General features: G+C 39.1%; 1 protein-coding gene across 7 annotated transcripts in view; it reads right to left on the bottom strand.

Moving 5' to 3' along the window:
- Positions 1 to 23,951, bottom strand: part of Camk2d (calcium/calmodulin dependent protein kinase II delta) — a 248,640-nt gene that overhangs the window by 113,128 nt on the left and 111,561 nt on the right. For all 7 annotated transcript variants that reach the window (XM_050142608.1, XM_050142756.1, XM_050142539.1 and 4 more), the window contains exon 4: positions 7,561 to 7,615. In XM_050142608.1, the coding sequence (XP_049998565.1) occupies positions 7,561 to 7,615 (55 nt within the window). The remainder of the gene's footprint in view (positions 1 to 7,560; positions 7,616 to 23,951) is intronic.

Below are 23,951 nucleotides of genomic sequence, written 5' to 3'. Positions count from 1 at the left end.
GGCTGTCCTGGAACTCACTCTGTGGATCAGGCCTTGAACTTAGAGATTTGCCTGCCTCTGCCTCCCCATTGCTGGGATTAAAGATGTGTGTCACCACCACCCTGCTACCTCTTTGTTTAAGGAGAGACAGAATGCAGTAGATCCAGATGAGAGGGAAGGTAAGGAGGAGCTAGGAGGAGTAAAGGGATAGAGAAGCCATAATTAGAATATATTGTATTTAAAAATGTATTTTCAATAAAGTACATGAAAAGAATTTCACTCCAATTAATCATTACATTTATTTTCTACCACCTTACTAAAAATGGTTTGCTTGCCATTATTCTCCTTTCTTATTTTGACCCTATAATCTATAAACTTGCATCAGATTGGCAACACCTTTCCTCACTGGATGTAGAATTTCCCCCTACATATACTGCATTATTACCTTTATTTTTTTTTAAGTTGGGATGAAATTTTAGCGCAAGAAGAGATAAATCTAATAGGAGCATTTGGAACTTGTTATAGCCTGCTTCCCTTTTAGTCTCAATGCCTTATTGGTGCCCTCTCTTTCTACCTTCAGACTTAATGGTTTACCCACCACGTCCAACCCATTTCTAGAACTTTCTAGTCTTCTTTGGTACTTTCCACATGCTGCTTTTGTTAGCACCTGTGCTGCTGGGTGTTGCCCATGCATTCACCTTGCTTGGGGCTCACTACAGCTTGTAGCCTCCCCTTCTGGTTACATGTAAGTTCCTCTTAGGCAGGAACTGTGTCTTATTCACTGGTTTATCCCTAGTATTTAGCAAAGTGTTGTACACGCAATTAGCACTCAGTCAGTATTCACTGAATGAATGTATTAGAATAGCAGATCTATTTGTGGAGAATGTCTAAAGCACCCAGGTATGAGGTCGGGGGAGGGGGGTGTCTGAATCACGAGCCAAGAGTAGAACCTGCCAAGTTTGAGTGGCTCAAGAAGAAGTGAAAAGTAAGCAGAGATCAGGTGGGAGCTGGGCTTCCTGCCACAGCGTCCAGGCTGGGAGATGAAATGGATGAGCACATAGCAGAAAATATCCCACACTGAAGAAGCTGTCTGCTAAACTTAGTCCAACATCTTTGAAACTGTAACTTTTCCAGATCCTCTACATAGCAGCATATCACTGACAGTCCCCAGACACTGTCCTCAAAAATGACAATTATACCTAGTATAGCAAGCAATTCTAGTCTGTTTCAAGGTGAAACTTTGGATGGAGGAGTTGCAGTAAGATTATTTAGTAAGATAGAATTAATAACCATCCACAACTTTATATTTAATTACCTTTTTTGAGAACAGTGTGCTTTCAGAATTGGTCTGCACCAAAGAAGGAGTAAACATCTTTATTGAATCTAGAAATTGAATACCAGTGTTGGTGTGCTTTTAAACATGATTAGTTTCCACTATTTGCCCAGAAATACAAAAAGTACCTATTTTTATCAGCATTGATTCTTTTTAGTGTATGAGAAAATATAGCCTAGTCTTCTATATACTAAGATTAGCTGTAAAAATTCAAACTCTTGGTTTTCATTTCTTACATCTAGCTAATAAATAACTACATTTTCTTTGTAATTTTGAATCAGAGCAGTTTATATATTTTGAAGAAAATAGATTTAACTAATTATAGCAACACTGTGAAACTTTCCACTTACTTGGCCAGTGTGTGAAGAGCTTAGAAACCATCACTTTGAAATAACAAACAAGGAGATAAAGAAACTGGGAAATGAACAACTCTTGGTAGACACGTCGAAAGTGAAATTACAATGTAAACCCATGCTCTATGTATGGAAAATCAGACAAATGACTATAGCACATTTTTGTTTACCACCCCAGAAGTTGACAGTGAACACGTCCTCAAATCCAGTGTAAATTCAGAAATCATAATTTTTGATGAATTAGTAAAGCTCATGGTAGGCAGTATTAGTAGATTAAAAACTCCAAGGGAACACAATCTTTAGAGTCTCGCTAAAGTCTCTGTAAACATTGATGAGCTTAACCTCTTCCCTGGTCTGTTTTTCATTATTATAATAAAATAGTTGGATCTGGGTAAGGTTAGAAAGACATTTCTTTAGCTCACAGTTCTGTATTCAAAGACCCCTACTTGCTGATGGCACCCTGGTGCAGAGAGTACAGATAGACAATGTGTCTCATGATGAGCCTGTTTTGGACCATCCCTCTTCTTAACCTCCTAGCATCAAATCATAGGCTCCACCCAACAAACCCATGTAATGCTAAGTGGCTCCCAAAGCCATCGCTTCCAAACACTGTGGCTGGATTAAGGCTCTGCCTTCTTCACACTTTAAAAGGTAGATGAAATCTCAATACATGGACCCTCTGGGGACACAAACCACAGCACGGTCCAAGAACTGTGTCAGGTAGAAACAGGAACTACTGGAAGAGATGCTCAGAACATGTTTCTTCAGTGAAGAAATGTTTCCAAGGACATGAGTGTATTCACCTCAGTTTCCGCTCCTTTCGTTGTCTTCTAACGACTCTGACCGGATGAGTGGTGGCTCTCATCACCAAACAGTCATTAAGCCTGAGATTTGGGATTTTAAAGGTCACCTAATCACTTTCAGAACTCCACCTGTGCAGTCTGAAAAATGACACTTAACTAGTCTCTATTTCTAATATCACCAAGAAAACTGTCTGTTCCATAGCTTCAAGAGTGTGACTCAAAAATTATTTCTATTGTGAAGAATGAAAAATATATGTTTTCCTAATAACTAGGAACCAAACGAGCTTTATTTTTGACGGCAAAAAAAAAAAAAAAATCCAATGGGAAAGACAGAAACAATGTGTCACAGCCTCTTAAAATTCTCCTTTTCGAAATTTTGAAAATGGCACTTTTATTATAGACATCTGAGGGCAACTAAGGCATTTAATAGGCTGCCATTACATATTGAAGAAAACGTCATATTTGGTACACTGATAGAAACACTTTAAATAAGAGAATAAAGAGGACTTTATGTTCCAAGCGGTGTTTTCGCTAGGGGGAACGTGACCTTTTGTACATTAGAAGTAATCACAGCATTTTTCTCTAATAGCCTAGAAATGTAAGAAATGTTCTTATATTTGTAAAGGACACCAAGCGTTCCTATTAATTATACCACAAGCCTAAAAAATGAAACTAGCTTCCCAGGCTCCTAGAACAGAACGGACCTGAGAGACAGAGACGTCGCACGTTTCTCAGTGAGCCCCACCGGCACGTGTTCTATAAAAACGAAGGGTCTTAAAGGACTGGCAATGCGAAATGGTTTTCAGTGGGCGTCTCTGAGAACAAAAATTAAGTTTTCATTATCGACTCTTTTTCATAAACCTATTCAGTTCTCTCTGCGTAGTTTCGTAAGAAGACTGCAAATATTCGACCCCAGTGTTATTCTCTACAACATTTTCCCATGGCTTACAGTGCTGTGACAAATGTGTATTCCAACATATACATACACAGCATATCCGCAGACATACAATGTGTGTGCCTCCTGTCAGTTCCCGATGCACATATGTCTCAAGTGAAGATGAGGAAAATATAACGCCCAACACATGTCACTCTGTCATAACATTTTTTCATCTAAAATTTAAATTTTTGAGAATTTCATGTTTGTATTATATTTACATCATTTCCCCCCTTTTCCATCTCCGTTTCCTCCTGAATTCTGATACTTCCTTTTACATTCATGACCTCTTCTGTAATTATTACTGCTTTATATACATATGCATGTGTATACACAATACGTACTTCTGAGTCTATTTAATGTTGCTCATGTTTACATGTTCTTAGGCTGAGCACTCAGAACCGGATAATCTATCAGGTAACATGTCCCTAAAGAAAACTCATTGTCTTTCTCTCAGAAGTCATTGATTGCCTATAGCTCTTCATCTAAGGGTGTGACCTTGACCTAGTGACCCTCGCCCACTTTAGCAAGTCCAGTGGTGTTATCATTACATAGGTGTGGTTTAGGTAGCTGTGCTGTTGAGATTTCATGGGTACAGCCTCTCTATCATGTCTAGAAGACACTATCTAGCAACTGATCCTTTGGTTCTTGCAAGCTTTTTACTCCCTCTTCCACAATTTTCTCTGAGTCTTGGGTGTAAGTGTTGGTTACAGGTGTTACCAATTGGTACTTGGTCAACATTCACTTACTCTCTCTATTTTGATCATTTGTGTATCTCTGTCATAGTCTCAATATGTTGCATAAAGAAGCTTCTGGTAAGCTTGAAATGAATATTCTGCTGTTGAAAATACCACACTTTTCAGACACAGGACTTGGAGAAATTAAGCAGAAGCTGACATGGTAGCCTCTTCCCCAAGGACTAGCTTTGATAGTATCTGAAGATGCTATGCAAGCTGCCAAGAGGGAAGAGCAGCCAAGAGTCGTACCCAGCTACAAAGCCTGAAAAGGTAAGATACTGACCTTTTATACATAGGATAACCAACAGCTGTCTAACAGGACTCAAGGCCAGATCTAGAAGAAAGAATATGCCTGATACTGTAAACTTAACTAAATACCCATAACAGGAGAGGTCCTAGACCCCAAAAAACCTACTATTGCCATTTTTCTAAACAAATAACATTTCTAACTGTATTCTAAATACTGATAGCAATTCCTTTGACTTGAATGCAACTGAGAAGAAATGTCTCTGACTTTCTATTGGCCTAGAAGCAGGACATAATTTGTGAAGTTGTTTTTCTTGATGTCTCACCCAGTTACTCCTTCAGTCTTAATCAGCTTGAACTCTACACTTGAAGAACCTACTTAACAGACCTTACTAGAGTGTCCTTCATGTGCCATTAGCTCTCCCAACATCAAACTTGCTGCCCCACAAGATGTTTTGTACCTCTGTCATGACTTCCTAAAAAATGACTATTTTATCAAGATGTTTTATAAAACCAAACTGTATATTATATTGTTGAGATGCCGAATGAGCATGTTTTGGAAGAAAAGTTTACAGTTTGAGTTATTCATCTCTGGGCGTGGGATATACATGTTGACAAAATTCATTTTACCACAGGGTAGCTGCCTACCATTGTCTGCCCCTCCTCCCTTCCCTGCTGCTGTGATATCATTGCAGGACTACTAAAAAGATTAAGTCAATCTAGAGTTTGGAAAAATAATACAAAGTTAGAATATAACCTCAAATCTCTAATCATATCAGGAATCAGAAAAGCTCAATTTGATGCAGAAAGCGTCACTACAAAGCTAGCAATTACAGAGAGGAATTGTCAATCTGTCAATCTGTCAAATACAAGTCCTTTAATGACTCAACAAGAACATGTTTGGAACAAATAGGAACAACAGGAGGCCTCAGGAGCAAAGCAAAGGATAGACAGAAAACCCCAAAACACATCACAGAACTAAAATACAGAATAATTGCAGTTTTTAAAGACTCGATTGATAAGCTCAACAACAGAAAGAAAGAAAAACAAAACAGAGGAAAGAGGGAGAAAATCAGCACCAAATCTGAAGACAGGACAGAAGAAATTACTCAAGTGAACAAACAGACTGCAAACAAAACTGGACAGGGAGAGCCTGAGAAACCAATGGGGGAAGACGAACACCAACAAAGTCCACCAATTACGCTGTCAGCGCTTCAGAGCAAAGGGGACAGTGAGGCTGAATTTCGTATTCAAAAAACAGTGCCTAAAAATGTGCAAATCTGGCAGACAGAAACCCACAAAAGACAAAACCAACCACAAATAAGAAAAATTCAGAAGTACAAGTCGAAACAGAACACATTCACCTTTCAGAAAAAACAAGATAAAAGGAGAATCTTGAGAACAACCAGGGAGAAATAACACTATCTTTAGGGAGATGATTATTAGGATGATGGGATTTCTCCTCTGTAACATATAGAGTAGGAAGTGGCACATCCACATCGCTGAAGAAACAGGGCTGGGGTAGAGTCTTTGTCTAGCACACAGGAGACACTATACTTAAATCACAGTATAGAAGGGGGAGGGAGAGAATGAACAATAATCATAGAAAACAAAACAAATGGAGAGATTGGAAAAAGAGAAAAATATCAATTTCTTGCTAGCATGCTGCTCTCAAGGAATACTGAAGGGGAAGGTGTTTTGGACCATCTCTGTAATACAGGAACTAGGAGGCACAGAGAGCAAAATCTATATATTTACACCTCATCAAAATCAAACAAACAAAAGAATGACAAAAGAGAGTTCAGAGAGAAAAGTATAAAGCAGGGCTTCGGTCCATGAGGAAGAGGAAGCCAGAAGGAAGAACTGAAAGGGTTAAGAATGTGAAAGCCCTAGGAAGAGGCAGAGGATAAAGGATGACGCGGGCAGAATGAGGACACCAAGGATGGCCTGTGCCTGTGAGGACAAGCCTATATTCTAGAGCTGTGTCTAAGCAGGCTTTGGATACTGTTTTTCCAAATACACATGGATCCCAGTATAACAGAAGGAGGTGCATGGCTGCCTATCCATGCTTGTCTTGATTTTTATCATCACAATAATAAAATAATAATAAATTGTCCTTCTGTAATAGCCTATATCATTAGATCTGGGGGAGTCAGCTTTGTTCAATGGATAAAATAGTTTTGACATCATCACCATTCTCTTGTGCTTCTTTTGGAAGTCAATTTGACAACTGTAAATAAAGCCATCAGTTTTGAAGGACACGTAGAGTTTAAGATGACGGCAAACCCACATGTTACAGAAGTCAGATAGAAGGATGATTTCATGAAACCAGTAAAATCCAACTTAATTAAACCTATTACTAAACTACTTTTAGATTAATATGAAATGCTTTTATGTTTTTGTTGTGTACTTTCAAACGCATTGTAATCAAAACAACACAATGCAAGAGAACATGCATTAAATAAGTGTACTGTAATTGCAGAATTCTTTCTCATGCCTAGATTTTTAAACTGTTTTCTCCTTCCACACACTATAAACGTGATATAACTTATACCTAGAATATCTCTGGGCATAAAACTTTAACTGGATTTAAGATATAATTTTTGTAGACTTTTTTTTGCAAGAAGTCAAATTATTATCAAATGACACAACTATTTTTTAATCTATTAAATAATTAGTATCAAGCTGCTTTCAAGTAAGTGTGTCCTTATTCAGCTCCTGCCAGTCACACCTGTGGGCTGTTTTGCTCTATGCCTGCCAGGAGTCAACATCTCCCCTTGACTCTTGTTGGCAGGACCTTGATTTAAGTTGTAATTAGCTTAAATGGGCCTTGAATATCAGGGTTGCATCTCTGGATTCTTCTTTTTATCGAAGATACATTTTAGAAGCTCTTAGAAAATTCAATGGAAAACTTTGTTCATGTCAGTCATTTTTGTAAGATTCCCATGGACAATGCAAAGCAGAACACACACAACAGTTTGAGATGTGAACAGTACACTGTTGGTGTAGCTTCTCTCTTTAAAAAAAAATTAAAGTGGAAAATCACTAGAAAAAAACACTTAAAATATTATGGTAGTCCTTAATTTGGACTATGCAGTGAGAAGAATCATGTTGGAACCAAAATAGTTTTCAATTATATGACAAAAATATATAAACATATAAAGCATGTACTTACAAGTCAAACACCAAGTAATGGAAGCCTTCTTCCGATATACTGTCATGAAGTCTCACTGATGAAAAGAAAAGAGAAGAAAGTTTGTATTGTTGTTATTGCAATCTCCTACAGAAAGTCATTATTATGACGAGAGCATCCCATTATTTCAAACTAGTGATATATCAATATCATTTACAGCAAGGTCTGGGTGAAGAAAGATCCAAGATCTGGGCTTTGGTCCTGATCATTATTAACTATCTGAGCTTAAGAAATTTACTTAAGTTGTAATGACATTCATATATGTACTAAATTGCTGGAATTAAATGAGAAAATAAAAGAAAGATAATCCATATATTGCTGTAGAAATGTCACTGGCGATTATAATATACATCCAAAGTTTCTAGGTTCAGAAACGTTTTACGCTTTCCTGTCTTTCCTCCTGATGTTACCCTTATCCAAGTCTTCATCAACATGCCTTGATCACCAGAAACAGAAAGATGGACATTGGAAGTCTAGAAAGAGGTATTCCTGCCCTGACCTCTTTGTCCTTGAGTTCCTACGTGACCAATGTGCCTTCTTTATTTAAGTCACCAAAAGTAGCTAAATGCATCTCTTAGAATTTTCTGGTAAAAAAATAAACAAGTTTCAAGTTTCTCTACTCCATGAAGACTTCCCAGTGGGGTAGGCTCATAGGTGACACTAGCTGAACTTATATACGAATCCAAGGAACTCAAAACACTATTTACTCAAACCACACATGCAAACTTACTGCTTTATCTATCTGCTATTTAGTTTGTCAAAGTCCTCCTTTTCTCCTCTCTTCTCTCATTGGTGGTAATTCTTCCTGTTTGATTTTTATTGGGGACCAAGAAGGATAGAAAAACAACTAATGTGAAGGACACAAAGAATTTCGCAAAAGTCATGAGAGAACATAAATTTTTCTACCCAATCAATCCCGAGAAAGAAACACAGCCATATCTAGGAAGAGGAAATTTTAATTGAGAGTATCACCATAAGCATGGCCTGTAGTCTAATCTGTAGGATATGATTTGAGTAATGTTTGATATGGGAGGGCTCGGCTCACTGTGGGTGGTGCCACCCCTACGCAGGTGGTCCTGGATGCTGTAAGAAAGCAGGCTGAGGAAGCCAGTAGCAACAAACCAATAAGCTGCATTTCTCCATGGCTTCTGTTTCTGTGCCTGCCCTAGGGTTACTGCCTTGAGTTTCTGTCCTTACTTTCCTCAGCGATGGAGTGTAACTTGAGAGTATAAGCTGTAATAAACTTGTTATTCTCCAAGTTACTTTTGGTTATGGTATTTTATCACAACAATACAAACCCTAACTAAGGCACTTTGCGCAGGCCTCATTGACGACAGAGGACACATGGAAAAAGTACAGCAGGAAGAGTACTTAAGGAGACTCAAACTACAAGCACCTAGATCCAGAATCTACACTAGGGATGTGACTCCTAACCCACATACTTGCTACCATGGCCACGCCTCATAACACTGCTCCATCCACTTTAGGTTTCAATGTGCACACACTGGTTTTCTAAATCCCTCTCCAGTAGCCCCTGGAGGTAGAGGAAGAGGAACTTTTCTTCCAACATTAAATTACAAATGATTATTTATAAAAATGTGGATTTCCCATAGTCATTAGCATGAATGAAACCTAAAATGGAGACAAAAAATTGGGCTCATGAATTCAGTCCCAGACCTCAACACTTGTCACTCTTTGGTGCATGGAAGGACAAGGGACACTGTGGTGCCCTTCCTGTCTGAGCAGCTCGTCATGGCTCTTGAATTCTGGAAGGCAGCTAAATCAAAGCCCTTTCCCTTCTTCAGAATATAGAACCTCCTTCTTGTCGGTATCATGAAGTAGGAAACATACTCCTAAATCCCTGCATCTCGCCAAGAAAGCCAGCACACGGTTCCCTGTCTTTTACGAAGTCATCTCAGGATTTGGGAGGAAAACTGTCAACCAGTCTCAATGTTCCTATAATTCTAAAATCACAGAGATATGAAAGGGATTGTCCCATAATTTTAATTGTGTCAAGAGTGCGCTTCAGTTTTCCAGGATCAAAGACACCATTGCTTACATGTCCCCTGCTGATGGAAAGGAAGAGACTGATTTGAACTGCCTGTCCTGTCCATGATTATTTGGCACAATAAAAGAAGAGAGACCATGGCCACTAATTGTAATTAGTATTCATAGAATATTAGTTCTTCAAAGAGAGTGCCTGAGACACCTGCACAGCTGGTGTTTAAACAAACTGAATCAATGATATGGATACTTTGTCTTTATTACTTTGGAAACTACAATAGCATTTCCTTGACTCAAAGCTTGCATGTCGGCAGACCACCACTATTTTCTCCTGTTGTTTCGGAGAAAAGCTTCAAGGGGAGGTGAGCTCTTCAACATTTGGATGATTGAAAAACTATTCAGAGAATATTATTTCAGGTGCAATTTGAGAAACACTACTAGTTTCTGATCACAGCAGGAGAAATGTTCTCATTCACTGCTATCTCAAAAGTAATCTAATCATTGCAAATGATCCTTATTCAGAGGTCAGCAGGTCACACAAGTAGATCAAAGCCTTATTATCAAATCCATGATCACAAAGAATTTAGCCAACAAATGTGATGGTGGATCAAGACAAACCATTTGTCCAAATTTGGTGCTTAGCATCACACACATCCAAAGTACCCAGTAATTTGATGCTTGGCGATTAATGTTGATAAATGACCTTACTCTCATGGTAGACAAATCAGCATTGTCTTTTCCTGGGATTAACTTGTGCATGTAGCTCTCCTTCTTTCGTTTTTTTATGCCCTTTCTGTTCCTTGTCCATTCTGTTTTGAGAATAAAAAAAAAATAGAAAGAAGCACATAGAAACATCAAAATTTTCCCTTCTAAACAGAGCTGTGTGAATGTTCTCATGAGTGTATTTACATGGCTACAAATATGAGAATGGGTCAGTTTTCTTCTCTAATTGTGAACTCTTTGGCTTCATGTTAGAGTTGATCTGTCTCCACAGTCGGCAGAATTATTTCATAGTTAAACATAAACTGGCTCTCATCCTTTTGCTGGCATCTGAGAGCATTCCTCATCTTCCATACTTAAAAAAAATAATAAAATTTAACAGATTCTCAAGAGTTGAAAATGTGTTTACCCATATAAAATGTTACATTAATTATTCCCTATAAATAACAGTTAATTCCTCTACAAACTAAAGGAATTGCATGGCATTCTGTTCACACAGCTGCTAGCCTGTGCCTGATTGCACACAGGCTCTCAAAGCAGGAGGGCGGCTGTGTGCCGGACCAGATTGTATCCCATTCTTGCCTCAACTGCTCTATAACTGCCATACGCCGCACATATGGGCACACACAATTACATTAATTGAATGTTTTTAAGAGGGAAATTTTAAAGATCATGAGAAAAGCATTTGAGAAAACAGATTAAAATACGTCACTGCTTTTTGACATTTTCTCAGAAGTAACATCAAGTGTAAGAATAAATAGATGAATTCTCATAAAGCAAAACAGTATTATGATTGCCGGGAATAAAAATTTAAGTTCTGTAACTTTAAGTATGGGACTTGAGAAAAAATGCTACAGAAGCTAAAATTCTTTTTATGGCCTAATATTCTTTGTCTCTCTATTGCATAAATTTGATGGTTTGCATTCAGAGTGGCATAGCTATTTCTTCTTTCTGCCCTATGTTGTATAGTTTCAGTGCAATTCCAGTTGAGCGATAGAAGGGCCCATATCAGACCCTTGTATGGGCTGAGAAAAAGAATTTTAATATGAGTAACATTTTCTACTAATTTTAAGAGTCAATTTTATTTAAGAAATAAAAGATAAAATGTAGTTATAATTCTTACTATGTCAGGCACAATTCAAATATTTTCTTAAGAGTTATTGTATTTGGTGTATGAAAGGATCACAACTATAAATGTGATGGATTTTTATAGTGAATGTGTATAGTATTAGAGATAGTAAGGAAATATCCAGTTATGGCTAGCATGTGGCCACGCTAGGCTTAAATTCAGCATATTGTGTGTAGTTCCTCATATATACACAGATACTATAGTAGAATGAGAAATGGTGTGTGTAAGGGTGAGGAGTGTGGGGTGTGTGTGTGTGTGTATGAGGGGTATGTGTATACATGCACTTGTATGTATATAAGTATATTGATTCCATGTGTTTGTGTATGTTACTATGCTTGTAAGTTTATATATATATGTGTAGATGTGTGTATGCATGAATTTCTATGTGCACATACTAAATGTTCATGTGTGTATATGTATAAATCTGTTTGCATGTGTGTCTATACCTATATATAGTTAGACATATTTGTGTGTGTATATTAGTGTGTATGCATTTAGGTCCAAAATGCATTATGTTTATGTGTTTGTATATATGTGTATGTGTGTATACTTATGTTTGTGCAGATGTGTGTGTTCGTGTATCAGCAAACTCCTCATTATCTTGCAGCAAATTAATAGGTCAGTGTGCAACACTATTTAGACAGCAGGAAAAAAAAAAGAAAGAAAAACAGTCCAGTGACTAGAGAAACAAAAGTGATGCTGAGTGAAGAACATTTTCAAAAAGAGAGAAAGTCGTTATGAGCGTCAATTTAAGATGCGCTGACATGCAGTTTGAAGATGTAGAGAAGACATGTAAGATGCAGGACCAGCGAAGCCACATTGGCCTTTCATATATCACTCAATACATAAGAACAGTGTTACTTTTATACTTTATATTATGAACATAATATTGTTTCACAACCCATATTTTTCCTGATAGAGAGAAAGATGGAAAGTGGGAGAATTAACTCTAATTAGTCTAATAAAGTCTGAATAGAAAGCATGTCAAGATTACTTGTTAGGCACATCATACTAAAACACAGAGCAGTTTGGTCAAGAGAAGGAACAGCAGCTTGGCATGTAGCCCAGTGGCATAAAACATACTGAGCATAAATCTCCACCAAGCCCACAAAAATATCCACTACCATATTATCTTAGAGAGATGCATTTTCTTAAAGAAATCCCTGACAGAATATGAGCTTCTTTGTTAACATTTAAGTACTACTTCCTTATGCCTCCATTTCATATCCTCAATGAGATGAAATCAAATTCATTCATTATTATGATTTTGTGAAATTACTCAGATAACTTGCTCTGGCTCAAGCTATAATGACTATAACTTGTTATTATTACACTTCTTCTGCACACCGCGAATTTAGGACTTTTCCCCGCTGAACGTCCATTATGAAGATGAGCAATCAGTCATACTGGTGGACCCAGTGAACGCATCCATGTTTGCGGTCTTTTCCAGAAGTGCCCCACACCCCTCGGAGCCTGGCTATGAAGTCTGCTCTACATGATGAGCACGTGTGAAGGCCGCAGAGCCCTCCTGAGCTCTATCTATGGCAGCTGACCTCTTGGAAAGCACCTGCTGTGCTAAAAGAAAGGTGTGGTTAGACTACTGAAAGACAAGAGGCCAAGTGGACAGATACCCTGGAGAAAGAGAGGTCACCCTGACATTCCATCCCTGGCAGAGCTCAGAGCTAAATGTAACCGCATGAGTGACCTCACCTCCAACTGAGCAGAAAAGCCATCTGATGAAGCAGTCAGCCCACAGAACCATGGCAAATAACAAGCGGATACTATTTCAGACCACCGAGTCTGGGATGCAGATAGTTAAGCAATGATAGACAGACGCGTAGGAAATATTTATTCTGAAACATGCAACTGCCCTCAAATGATGGTTCCATATCACAAGCAGTTTTCAGGGAGGAGTAATAAGCTTGGCCTGGAACAAAAGCCCGAATTTACTACGGCTCTCTGGAGCTAAGCATGGTAGGGCGGCACACTGCCAATGTTAGCACAATACTAATAAAGAATTTCATAGCTAACAGATTGTATTGCGTTCTCGTAAGCACTGTTTGTCAGCCCTGACTCACAGTTCTGATTATAAACGAGGCAGATTTTGCATTTTCAGCTTTGTTGTGGTGCAGGGATGGAGCGAGTTGGATTCGGTTCACAGACTGAGATGTAAAAATGGCAGCTTGTAAGCCAGAGCCTCCTTAGAATCCCCTCGGTGGTTTAATTATAATTCACAGCTAGAGTCAGTCCCAGCCAAGTCAGGTCATGCAACATGCCAGGCCTTCCCCACGAGAGGGATGCCAACCCCGGTCCGTCTGTGAATTTTTAAAATTATGCTAGTATGAGAACATTTAACAGTCAAATGGACGTACTCTAGAGGAATTGCAGCTCAGTCTTTCCTACCAGGTCTTCTAATAAAGTTGCTCCGTTTAGAAAGAAGACTTTTCAAATACAAAACAGAAACACTGAAAAATTATTCAAAGTCTAACATTCGTCAAAAAAAAAAAATCCCTGTAGGTAGATCTGCAAATATATCTTGCTTTACTTAATCTCCGTCTTTCGATAATATAAGCAATATAAATTAACAAAATAGAATGACTTTTTATATTCTTAATTAAGAGATTTTAATTAAATATGTTTGAAAATATACATCATCTATTTCCTTGGCATACAGGTCCAATGACATGGCTTATTTTATTTTTCGTTAGTAAAATATAGCTAGAGGTAAGTACACACACACACACACACGCGTTTACTGCTGTATTGGGGCTGTGGTTTAAGTCACTAACATCTATCTGTACTTTGATTTCCTTCATGTTTCTTTTTTTTTAACATCACATTTATAAATTGGAACTTTGCATCGGTTAAGGTTAGGCACAAAATCCATAATCTGCTAAATTTGGATATCTGAACACATGGATTTCTTTTTTCTTCTTAAACTTTTTTTTGCTTACTATTTTTGAGACAAGGTCTTATTAGGTACCTCAGGGTAGCCTAGGACTCACTATTAGGCTTCTCCTATCTCAGTGTCCAAAGTCTTGAGATTATGACACACATCCTCATGGACAACACGAGAATACATACTTTTCTAAAGCTACGAAAAAGTGAGAATTTTTGACAAAATATCTGGTACCATGTTATTAATAAATGCCAATGAATCATTATTCAGGAATTAAAATTATACCTACTTCCAAAAGAACAAAAATATTTAATAAAATTTCATTTTTTCTTGTAGTGCCAGGAAAAGTTTAGGATTCCAAATTAACATTAACCAATATTCACTCATATTTAAAAGCAATTTGGTACCTTAAGAACAAAGACTGAAAAGTAGCTGAGCACTTTTTGAAGCAATCAATTCAACTCTTACATGAAATCTCGATGGGAAGTTCAATCCACATTAATTTGCAAATTATTCTAGAAGTACACAAAAAGGGTGGAGTTGAACATGATTCCTGGAGTGGCTTGTTAGGGGGCAGAGATCCTTGTACTCACAGAGAAGCACTAAGAGAATCAGGAATGTTAACCACACAGGGGAATCTCCTCAACAGAGAAGACAAAACTCAAATACATGCATTCCAGCCAGAAAGCCAAGAATGCATTTTGTTAACGACCTGGTGACCTTTCTGCTGTCTGTGGAGGCAGATCTCACCCACTTTTTACTATAGAGGAAGATCTCACCTTAACTCCTCAGAATGATTATGCCAGACTCTTCCCTCCCTAGACCATTATTCATCCTTAGGGGAGATGTCACCAGTACTTTATGGTCTGCTGGCCTCTGCTGCTCTCCCCTGGACAAGTATGCTTCTGGTCTCCTGGGTGTCTCTGGAGAACTTACAGGCCTTGGCTTCATCTTTAAACTTTCTGCTCCCTCCTGAAAATCCTTCCTGATATTTTTCCATGGCTTTCTGTCTCATTCCCTTCCAGCTCCCACTCCTGAGCTTTTCATAAGACCTGCTTCTTACGGCTTCATTGAGACACTGCTGTGTCCATTTGTATATGTTTTACATACGACTTCTTTCAAGTTAGGGTGGCAATGTTTAGTCTGTGCAACGAAGATTTACTTCCCGGAAGCAATCTACTAATTATCTGGCCCTTTACATAAGAGCATGTTGACCACCGAAGGGAAGACAAGAACGGGTGAAAGACCGAGGAAGCCTGGGAGGGGGCTATGGGGAGGCATGACCACCTGTGTGCCTAATTCTACCCCTAAACAATGATGGTGGGAGGTGGGAGAAAGAGAGGTTCCGTCCTGCAATGGTTAGCACACTGAATGAGAGATAGAAGACAGAAGGTAGGAGCAGTCAGTTGCTGTGCAATTAAACAAAGCAGGGGACTTCCAGGGAGAATGGCGGAAAACGGCTGTACTAAGAAACATCATATGTGCTAAGTGAGCAAATGCGGTTCAGAAGGGGTGGAAGGATGGATGGCGAGGAGGCCGAGGGAGGAGCTGCTAGCAGTTATTTTACAAAAGCAAAGCACTGCGAGGAAACAGCCACCCATCCCTGGACAGAAGAGCGGAGAGCAAAGAGAAAACCAGTATCCATTGCTTAGCACTGCAGAAACAGCAGCCAAGTCAAAGCCAAGGCAGGCCCAGTCAGAGGGACTCGGAAAGGGACATCCAGAAAGTCTGCAAATATGTTCCCCAATGTATTGAAACTTAATCTCAATGCAACACTATTGGGTATGGAGCCTAAGGAGATATGGGAAGGCCATGAAGGTGGGGAGAATGGATGGACGCCATTATTATAGGACAATATTCTTGCTTTTAGAAATGGTGTTAAATGCCCCTGCTGTCCCACACTGTCCCTTTGCCTTTCTGTCATGTGATACTTGGACTTCCCAAAAACCATCCCTATGAGCTAGAAGTTCTGATCAACAGAAACCTCTCAGACTCACGTAATATAATAGCAGCATAAAATGGACAAACTCTGAGACTATCTTCATTTTGTATGTTGAATGTGAAGTGCACCCCAAGGGCTCATGTGTTTGAATGCTTGGTTCACAGCTGGTGCCACTGTTGGGGGAGGCCATGGGACTCAGGAAGTAGGTTAACTTATGTCGTCCATTAGAGGCAGACCTTGAAGGCTCCACTGGATCCAAGCATCCTGTTTCACACTTGCCACTGGGATGTCACAGGTGACACAGAACGGAAGAAGACTGTCCCAGTCTCCGTGACTTCCTCCCGGATGGACCATATCCCCTAAACTGTGGGCCGTAATAAGCCTCTTCCGCCAAGCAGCTCTTGTTAGTCATTCTGCCACAGCACTGAGAAAAGTAAGTATTACAACTATTAAGTCAGGGTCAGGATTTCAAAATTAAAGGGAGGTGAGAGTCGCTAAGACTTAGCCATTTCCTCGGAGTCTAGAAAAATTGCTCTAGATTCGATCATGCAGATAATTTTTTAAAATTACTTTCTCTTTGAAGAAGATACGCTTTGAGACGTAAAATCTGGAGGGCTGTGATGTTCTGCCCCTTGACTACCGTAAAGCCTTGGGGGAATCTCAGTCTTACTGAAGTATTATTAAAAGTTTTACACCTTTGAGCACCTGTATCCACAGCATCACTTTATCACAGAGTTCACTCGGTGTTAATAATCACGTTATAAAGATGCTAATGTCTTGATACTTTCTCGACGCTCAATTTTTTGTTGTTTTTTTTTTTCTGGTTCCTATTTGCCTGAAAAAAATTACATTTTCATTTTTTCTCAGTAAAACACTCATATGACATTAATTGGGTTTTTTGTTTGTTTGGTTTTGGTTTTTTTTAGATGAAGATTTGCTTTGCTGTTGGACGTGTCAGCACATGTCTATACTATCAGCACTCAAAGGGAGGACACCTGGGGTAAATACAGAACCTCTGACCAAAAGAACTGCAACAAAAGAAAATGTTCCATCTTTACTCTTTTTTCTTTTTTAAAATTGTTTTTATTATGCTACACATTTTTCTCTGCTCTCTCTTTCCTTCCTCCCCTCTCCCTTTCTCCTCTCTCTCATATTTTTCTCTTTTCTATTTATATCCATCCATCTCTCTGTTAGGGTCCTGATTGTTGTCTAGGTTCTCTGAGGCTGTAAGTTGTAGGCTGGTTTTTCTTTGCTTTATGTCTAAAAGCCACTTCTAAGTGAGTACATATTATATTTGTCTTTCTGGGTCTGGGTTACTTCACTCAATATGATGTTTTCTAGATCAATTCATTTGCCAAAAAAAAAATATCATCTTTACTCTTAAAGCAAAATACTTTGTCAGGGATCCTAAAGAAACAACATTAATAGGAATATTAAGTATTGTAAATAATTATTTTAGCTCTGTAGTCTTGAAAAGATTCTCCACTCAGCAACCCTAAGGCTCTGGATTAAATTGTTTAATGAGCTGGACAAATGGTCACAGCTAAGATTTTAAAAAAGGAACAGTAGCACATCCATTGGAAGTAAAGTTTTTGGGTGATGCATTGTCTCAGTCATTCAGGAAACTTTCTTGAGGATTATGTTGTGGCGTGTGAGTAAGTCTCACAATAAGTGAGTAAGGTCTCAACCCCCACAGTCTCTGGGACAAACGCCCTTAATAATTTTGATTCTAGATTCTAGATTCTTAGATCTGCAGTTTAATCCTTTTCTAGCAATTTCATTTTTTAATCTTCCTAGAGCTTCGGTATTGCATAGCCAACAGTGTAAATAAGACGCAAGCTATAGCTGAATGAACTAGACAAACCTCTTCACGTAGCTGCTACATCAAGTGCCTTCACCCACAGATAAGGACTTTTCAACCAAAGGATTTCATAGCCTTTCAATGTTGTTGCTTCTGAATTAGCCTGACATTTAGAAAAGTTAATAAACTGCTTAATCTGAACGATAATGGTAAGCAGCCATTTGGTGTCCTCAGTGACCCGCCTCAGATTCACTGAACATGAAGTAGATGTCCTCTCGAAAACACAGATTGCACTCTTCACTCGCAGAGCTCACAATTCTGTGCTTCCTACTGACTTAAGGCAGGGAATGAACTCCTTAACATGGCCCAGTTATGCTCCAGTTTATCACCCAAACTGGGACACTATGAGAGCGCAAGAGGATGACTAATTTTACATCAGTAAAGCAGGACGGGCCCTGGGAGAGTGGGGAAAGTATCACCCCGTCTTGCCTTTTGCCCTCTGGTCTCAACTCATCCACTCACGCATGCTCCCTCCAACATCAGGGCCCTCACCATACAGGTTTTCTCAGCCCCTTTGGCCTTAAGTCACACCTCCACTGTTGGTTCTTTGGCTTGGTCTTCCACTCAAGTTATCCTGTCTATCCTTACGAACTTATTTTCCACGTACTGCTGATTCTGGAGTGTCCCTTTGTTCCTTGAACCAACTCCATTGTTCTGACACCTGTCTTTTATAGAACTGGACACACTGAAATACTTTTGATCCTGTGGCTATTTGATTAACATTGTCTTCCTTACTTGATCATTTTCACAAGACTCATGCAACCTAGTGAATACTTTCAGACACCTCTGTTAAAAAATGAGCACTTAATAATATATATATCAAAAGCTGTAGCAGAATAAACATATGTTTTTAAAATGTCATAGAGATACTGTTTGACTTGATCATCCAAGGATTATCTAATTCTCTAGGCCTGTGGTTCTCAACCTTCCTAATGCTGTGGCATTTAATACAGTTCCTCTTGTTGTGGTGACTCCCAACCATAAAATTATTTCATTACTACTTTATCAGTGTAATGTTGTTATTGTTATGAACTGCAATGGAAATATCTGATATGCAGGGTATCTGATATTCAACCTCTGTGGGGCTCCCAAACCACAGACCAAGGACGGCTTCTCTAGAAAAAGAATCTTGTTTTCGGTGTAGTTTCATAACTCGTCATCAATTAAGGCTCTAATCAGGAGTCTATAACAAAGGCCTATAACCTTAGTGCCTACTTTTATACAAATCATGCTCATGATATTCTTTTTCATATTTAGGGAGTTGTAAAACAATCAGAAAACAAAACAAAGCAAAAAATAGTCCACGGCCAATGAAGCCTAAAATATTTACCTCTTTAGAGAAAAGTCTAGATTATGATATTTTACAATTGGGAAGTCCATGATAAAGCAAACAACTGTCCAGCATTATAGCTCTATAGTGTGTAAAGCCATGATCAGTTTAGTTTTTAGCAATCCTGTGCTGGCCTGCTTTCTGCTGGAGACTGGAAGCATTTCTGATATTCCTATAATTGTACAATCCCAAGATTTCCCTCAAAAATCAGCTAAGTGAGTCTTATGTAGCAGGTAATATAACTGTGCATCTCATACCTCTCTATGTCGACCTATATGCAGGTTCAATTGTTCTAATTGGGGAGCAGTATTACATTATAGAAATGTACTATCGTCCACTTAGCCAGTTATCAGAACTGTTTAGTGCTGAGGACTTAACATAGGACCTTGCTTGTGTTAATGGCACCTGTTCATTGCATATACTATCACTGAGTTACACTGAGTTTAAGGCCTAGAATGTCACTCTGGAAATCTTCTGCTCAGTTTGCTTTCTGTTGCTGTGGCAAACACTTTGACCAGAATAAACTTGGGGAGAAAAGGTTTATTTTACTTATACATCCTGATCACAGTTCATCATGAATGAGGTCGGGGTAAGAACTGAAGGCTGGAACTGGAGGCAGAAACTGAAGTTAAGACCCTGAAAAAACACTGCTCACTGACTTGCTCTCCATGGCTCTCTCCAGGAACTCCTACCCAGGAATGGTACCCACAATTGCCTGTTACTACCACAATAATCATTAATTAAGAAAATGTGCCCAGAGACTTGTCTCTAAGCAATGATGGAGTGATTTTTCTCAATAGAAGTTCCTCTTCACAGATGACCCTATGTGTGTCAAGTTCACAAAGCCAACCAGCCAGCTACCTTCCTGAAACTCAATAGTCAGTCATTCAAGGATCTACAGGAAGGAGGTCTTCCCTTGTTCATTCCTGCCCATCAGGCCTCCATTCAGACAGAAGGAAGGAGAGTTAGTAGAAGTTATTAAATGAAGTAAAACCATGACATTCTGAACAAGTTTAGCCATCCCGTAGGTAACAAATTCTGCTGGGCTAATATATAACCAGGTTTTAAAAAAATCAGAAAATGGCTACTCATTGTGGTACAAGTCTTTACTTCCAAAACTCAGGAGGCAGAGGCAGGTAGATCTCTGAGAGTTTGAGGACAGCCTAATTTATAAAGAGAAGTCTAGGTCAGGCAGGGCTAAATGAGACCCTATCGTAAGAAAAATGAAAGAAAGGAAGGAAGGGAGAAAAGAAAAAAATTAGAAACTACATCAAATCCCCATCAGAAAGTACCAAATAGAACAATATATTGAATATAAGATACAAACAAATGTAAAAACTAAATCTTACAATATAGTTGATTTTGTATATATCAACTATATATATAAAATCCCCCCAAATGAAAACAAAAAACAAAAGGAAAAAACTGTTTTTTGTTTTTATGTGTTTTAATCAGTAAAAATGAACTTTTTTGTTTACTTGGCAAGAAAAGCTGGATGCCTTTCTTCATGCATTTATTTTTATATATAAATATACTAAGCATATTTCTGTTCTTTATTGGCCTGGTACACGCAAGAGAATTCACTGGGCAGTCAAGATAGTGGCACCAAAGTTACTGAACCCCTAAACCTGGTACTGTACTTCTGGTATCAATACTCTCTGTGAATAGTATATTTCAGCATATATAACCCTTTAGGTAAATGCACTATGAAGGAACATATTGATCAGGTATTGGTTCGTTGTTGGGTTTTGCTCTGAGTATTCCTTACCAAATTTTATGTTTGTATACAATAAACTCATGCTTCTCAAGACAAATGGAAACTCAATCCTGGGCCTCAAATGGCCTACAGTTATCATATAGGTAAGCTAAGAATCCCCTAGAAAGTGTCTACATTTTTATAAACATTATTAATATCCTACTATGTACAAAAAATGTTTTATCAAACCTTGCCGTATCTCGAGTTTTACAGATGTCCTTGATAGAAGGACAAGCAAGTGGGGTAACAAGAAAAGGGCCAGCTTCCTGGCCTGCCAAATCCCAGGCTGGTGATCAATGGGGCAGACACAGGAGAGTGTAGATAAGATCAGTCTTATCCTACGATCCATTGAGCACATCTTCTTTAATATGGAATAAGTAGTTTAGAATAACGAAGACGGTTTGCAGGAACTCAGTAATGAGCCGTTGGTGATGAACTCGTTAATTCCTGCAAGAAGTATTCACTGAGCCCACAGATTGTGTAAAATATTATACATCGTGGGAAGGATAGTAATGACTGATGCCATGAAGCTGCTGCTCAAACGTGGAAAGACTGACGAGAGTAAATATAAAGGTAGGAGTGATGATTGGTCTGGACATGAATGAAGCAAGAGAAAAGAGCGTATGGGGAGGAGGCAGACAGAAGTAGTTGGAAAATACAGCATTGGTAAAGTGAATTCTAAAGGGAGACAGAAGGAAATGCAGACAACGAGCTGTGGGATGCCTCCGAGAAGACAAGCCGTAAGCTGGATGGAAGGCCGTGCGAGGGTGCACGACAAAACCGCGTAGGACGTGATGGAGAAAGCGCTCTGCAGTAGAGGCGACGGCAGATGAGGTCAGAGCTATGCCTGTGTGGAAGGATGTCCACGGGGCTTTTGTGGGGAGTCGTATTAAGGGCATTAGCCTCTCCCTGGGTTAAATGGCAATTCGGTGTAGGGCTCTGAGGAGGAGATGAGGTATTTTGCTTCTTTCAAAACAACAACAAGAACAAGAACATGACTGAAGTGTTGAAGGTACACTGTGACGCCTGCAACTTTCAGATGAGGGAGGGAAGTAACCTTGAGCGTGGTGTCCACGTTCCTTGGCAGTGACTAAGAGGGTGGGCTGAGGGAATGAAGAAAGGGAAACACAGACAGAAACATTTTGGATCAGGTAGTCTGGACTCTCAAGTGGAGAAACCACAACACACCAGGGTTCTGCATGTTTCCTAATATAAAGTTGAACACAGAGGTGGGGTTATTGCATACATCCAAACAAGGAGGCAGGATTACAGATAAATAAGGAGGTGCGGCTTATGGTGTAGAGCTGGCTCACGGAGGCAGTTTTATCTACTCTTCGTAGAAACTGTCTCCAGGCCATAAACATCCAGGAGGAGGGAAAGCAATGAAGGACACATTCTGCACACACTCTCAACACTAGCACCTGGTCCCAGAGGAAGGCTTTTCTATGTCTCTGAACCTCCGCCCAGGAAGAAGGCTTTGCCATTCCTTCATGGGTCTGAGGTTCTTGGGTCTTTAACATGGCTGTGCCTATGTCAAGAGTCTGCATTCATGTCTCTCCATCTCCTCTCCTTACAACTCAGGATACAGAATTAATTAGCGGATGAGACCTCCCAACAGACATAAGGTGGGGTATTTAATAAAATGGCTTCAGGAGTCTTAGTCTAACTATTACACTGGAAGAGCTGAAGCCAGGGCTGCTGAGTCAGAAAGCATTCAGCCTTCAGTTAGCTTCTGACTTGGTCTCTAATCTCAGGACAATATGCGTGAATCTCTCCATTCTTCACTCAGAGTTAGGAGGACAAAGCACAAACAATCCACTGGCATCTAACTTCACTCAGCAAAGTTTCTAACAGTACCAAACAGGTAAATCAATAGTTAAGCTTCCTGTGGGGTTTTAAAAACAAAATTTCTAAATAACAACCTGCAGTTTCATCCTAAATCAAAGTAGAAAATTCTCATCTGGAAAAAAATATGTCAGTTCTTTTCACAGAAATTTCTTTCAAAATAATTATGATGCTAATGAATATATACACATTTCTATACAGAAATGTATTCACTTGCGGTCTTGAAGTGTAGTTCTGGAATAGGGTGCTCACCCAGCATGCTGGAGGCTCTGGGCTCTATTCCAGCAAGAGAGAGAGAGAGAAAGAGAGAGAGAGAGAGAGAGAGAGAGAGAGAGAGAGAGAGAGAGAGAGAACCATCATATTGGGCAATGGGGAGAAAGAGAAAATAATTGTTTCCATGAAAGTGAAGGTAAATTTGCTTCTTTGGCTCAAATCCTTATTTTCCATCACATTAAACTACAACAAATTCAGATAGTTTAAAGACCCTTAGTGCATGCAGTTGTTGTCTATAGAAATTCTACATAGTCAGTGTAAACACTGAATTAGCAATGCTAAACTGCAGCTTTCTGGAAAACACATGATTAGCATCCTATAGGCCTGGATCATAAATTTTTTTCCAACTAATCACTATATAGACTTGTTTTATTTGTGTTTCTGTACAAAGATAGCTCATTTAACACAAATTACTGACACACTGACACTGAGTTCTGTGGCAAGAACACCATAATTCATACGTGTGAAACTTAGCTGCCATATCTGTTTCCTCCATAAGGCACATAGAAGCCTTCTTGAACTGAGAAACATCATGCCTGGTGCCCCCTTCAAATAGAAAGATACCGACAAAAACACATTGTATTCCACAGCAAGTAAAGAGAGGATGTGTTATT

The sequence above is a fragment of the Alexandromys fortis genome, unplaced genomic scaffold, assembly GCF_014885135.2.
Source record: "Alexandromys fortis isolate MF-2015 unplaced genomic scaffold, M_Fortis_MF-2015_v1.1 scaffold_19, whole genome shotgun sequence".
Taxonomy (NCBI): Eukaryota; Metazoa; Chordata; class Mammalia; order Rodentia; family Cricetidae; genus Alexandromys; species Alexandromys fortis.
Note: the sequence above shows the minus strand (reverse complement) of the source record. Positions and strands in the feature narration are given on the sequence as shown.